Below are 3,156 nucleotides of genomic sequence, written 5' to 3' on the forward strand. Positions count from 1 at the left end.
GGGTGACATGGGGCAGGGGGTGCCATGGGGCAGGGGGTGCCATGGGGCACGGGGTGCCATGGGGCAGGGGATGATGAGGGGGCCCAAGCACCCACACGCCACGCATGTCCAGGGTGCCACCTGCGCAGCTCCAACGAACTCGGTCCCCCGCGAGCGGCCATGCCTTTGACTTGCATCTTGCAGCCGCTCACACCACCTGTATGCTGCCTCTTCTGGCCCAGGCCCTGCTTTCGGCGCCAGAGGGCGCCCAGGCTGCGGCCACGTTCCTGCAAAGCCAGACATCCTTGGATTGGCTGATGGCATCAGGTGGCCGCCCCGTTTGCACGCCTCGGCCGTTTGCCCGTGCTTGCCACTCCCATGCGCGCCCTGCCCAATGCACAACCCCGTCACCAGGCATCCTTGCACGCCACCAACCACGACCCGCGCGTCGTCTCATTTTCAATTTCCAGGGTCGAATGGGGCCCCTGCTGCGCGGTGGTGGAGGCAGCGGGTGTTGGCTGACGAGGACCTGATAGAGGGCTTTGCGCGCCAGGGCGACCCGGCCAAGAAGCTCATGGCGACCGGCGCCGGCGCAGACTACGTCGCGGCGCTCGTGAGGGCGGGCCGCCAGGCGCCGGCGCTTTTCGGCGCGTCGACGGCGTACGATAGGTGCGAGCGGCGCCGCCTTTCAGATCCGCACAGATGCCGGGCGCGGGATGGGGGGAGGAGACTGCTGATTGCGCTTCAGTGCCTCTGCGGCCAGCCGAGCAATCAGCCAGGGCCCTGGCAGCTGTGCGAATCAATGGGTGGCTTGCGATATTGCTTGCGCAAAGTGTCTCGGCAGGCCCTTCGCTCCGAACCCGACGCAGCCACGCACCTGCCTAGACTCTCAAGCCCTGACGCCACCCCCGCTCTGCCCACCGCACTTTGCGCCTCGCGCCGTGCACCTGCAGCGAGCTCCTCAGCTGGGCGGTCGGGGATGTGGAGGAGGGGAGCAAGGAAAGCTTCAAGAATGTCGGAACCCTGGTCAAGGCTATTGCAGGGTCTGAGCTGTCAGGACTCACCTGCTTTTGGGACGTCAGGCGCGCGCTCAGCAGCGCGCGGCTGGCCCGCCGCCCGCCGGCGGCGCAGGCAACGATGCGGCGCGTGCTGGCTGCGGCGGCGGCGGAGGCCGGCGTTCCGCATCTCACGCGACTCGCTGCGGTGTGCCTGCTCGGCCGCCTACAGGTGGGCGCCGCTCCTTGCGTGGCTTGCGTGTGGGCTTCGCGCCTGCAAGGCGCGCACACGGCGCTCACCTGCGGCGAACCCGTGCTCCGCAAAGCGGTGGCCGCCGCCCGCCTCTGCAGCGCCTGTGTCCAGAGCAGGATGGTGCCCTGATCCTGCTGGTCTTGGTGGCAGCACCCGCCCCTCTCATCCCATCCGCGCTCGCAGGACACGACTGCCTCAGATCTGGAGTCTCTGATGGGTCAGCCAGATCTCGTGGCTGCCTGCCTGCTGTCAGCGCCGAGCCTGGAAGACACAGAGGCGGTCGTGGAGCTCCTGCAACCCAGGGTGCGGCAGCTGACGACGCGCGGCGTGGCGCGGCGTGGCTATTGCGCGATGCAGACAGTTGCTGCACTCACGGGACCCCACCCCCATCTGATCAGGGCTGAGGGGCACTGATGCTTAGCTGGCATCAGTACGAATCATGCGTGCCGCAATTTTGCGTTGTTTTAGCCACAGGTCCTGTGGACTGCATGACGCAGCCAGCGACGGCCAGCCTTGGGCCGCAGGCTAGGGTTCCTGCCAGCAGAGGGAATTGCGGAATCTGCCAGATGCCCTCTGCAGAGATTTGGTGCATCCGCGGGCCGCCGCACATCATCCCCATTACCTGCGCTTTGGTCAGACCAAACAAACGCCCGCCCCACGTTGCAGCTCACGGCCGACGCGGCGACCCACGCGGCCTCGGCCCTGCGGCGCGTGGCTGGGCACCTGCCAGACGCGCGGCTGCTTGAGCTTGCCTCTGACCTGCTGGCCACGGTGGGCCTCAAGACCGCCGCGTGGCAGGTCGTGGTGGTGATGCTCGTGGAACGCGGCACGGATGAGGTGGGTGCGGGCTTTTCTTCCTGGGTGTGCGCACAAGATGGCAGCTTTTGGTGGCGCTGCTGTCAGAGCGCTGCTCGTGGAACGCGGCATGCAGTAGGCGCGCGGGGCGGGTCCCCTCGGCGTGCGCGCGCAGTGTGGCGCGTCGCCCGGTGGCGACCCGATGCGCAGCAAGCTGAGGAACGTGCAGGCGCACAGCCCAATGTCTCACGTAGTAATGCTCCGACATGCGGCACGCGCCGACGTTCAAAGCGCCGGGTCCAGACGCACGCGCCAACGCTCGTCTCCGCCGCCGTCCGTCGCTTGCAATCTCGCACACCCGAGCCCAGGCCCTGGAGCTCGTGTATTCTGAGATGCGGCGCCCCGACCTCAGTGCCAGCATGCGCGTCGGCGTGCTCAAGGCCACGAGCCAGGCCGGGCTGTGCCGTGTTCCCGAGGTGGCCGCGTTCTGGGAGGGCTGCGCCACCAGCAAGGACAAGCAGGTGCGGCGCACGCGCTGTCCGAGGTTGGGCCTCCATTGGCCTTGCCTTCCTGCCGTTGAGGATCTGAGACCAGAGTGCATGGCTCCCAGGCAACATCCTGGGAGGAAAAAGGGGGGGGCTGAGAACTGCGGAAAGAGGGGCCAAAGGAAGGTAAGAGAGAGAGCGAGAAAGTCGGAGAGCCGGGGGGCGGTGGAGAGAGAGAGAACGAGCATAGAGGGGGTAGAAAAGGATTCTTTGGGACCTCACTCTGATAACTGCCACCTTTTCCTCACAGGTGGCCACCGCCGTGATCGAGCTGGCGCCTGCTCCAGAGCTGGCGGGGTCCCAGGCGCTGGCCGCCTGGTGGGCCGGCATCGTGCTGCGCGGCCTTGAGGGGTGAGCGCGCCAGGGGGCAGCGCACGCGTGATTACATTATTGTTCGTGACTGTGCAATGCGGTCGAATGGGCAGGTCAGAAGCTTACATGCTGGCGGCCGTAAAATAGTTTTGATGATGATCGCACACTCCCATGCAGCAAGGAATGCATGCAAGCGCGCGCACACACACACACACACACACACACACACACACACACACACACGCACACGCACACGCACACACACACACACACACAC

The 3,156-nt window shown here is 66.4% G+C and overlaps 1 protein-coding gene across 1 annotated transcript; it reads left to right on the forward strand.

Moving 5' to 3' along the window:
• Nucleotides 1-1,116: 1,116 nt before the first annotated feature.
• On the forward strand, nt 1,117-2,922 carry MNEG_14576 (hypothetical protein; the record flags this gene model as incomplete). Its single annotated transcript, XM_014036952.1, has 5 exons — nt 1,117-1,206; nt 1,411-1,530; nt 1,894-2,064; nt 2,391-2,543; nt 2,818-2,922. 5 exons carry the CDS (start codon nt 1,117-1,119, stop codon nt 2,920-2,922), a joined length of 639 nt encoding a protein of 212 aa, XP_013892406.1.
• Between the last annotated feature and the right edge of the window lie 234 nt (nt 2,923-3,156).

This window comes from Monoraphidium neglectum, assembly GCF_000611645.1.
Source record: "Monoraphidium neglectum strain SAG 48.87 unplaced genomic scaffold scaffold04593, whole genome shotgun sequence".
NCBI lineage: Eukaryota > Viridiplantae > Chlorophyta > Chlorophyceae > Sphaeropleales > Selenastraceae > Monoraphidium > Monoraphidium neglectum.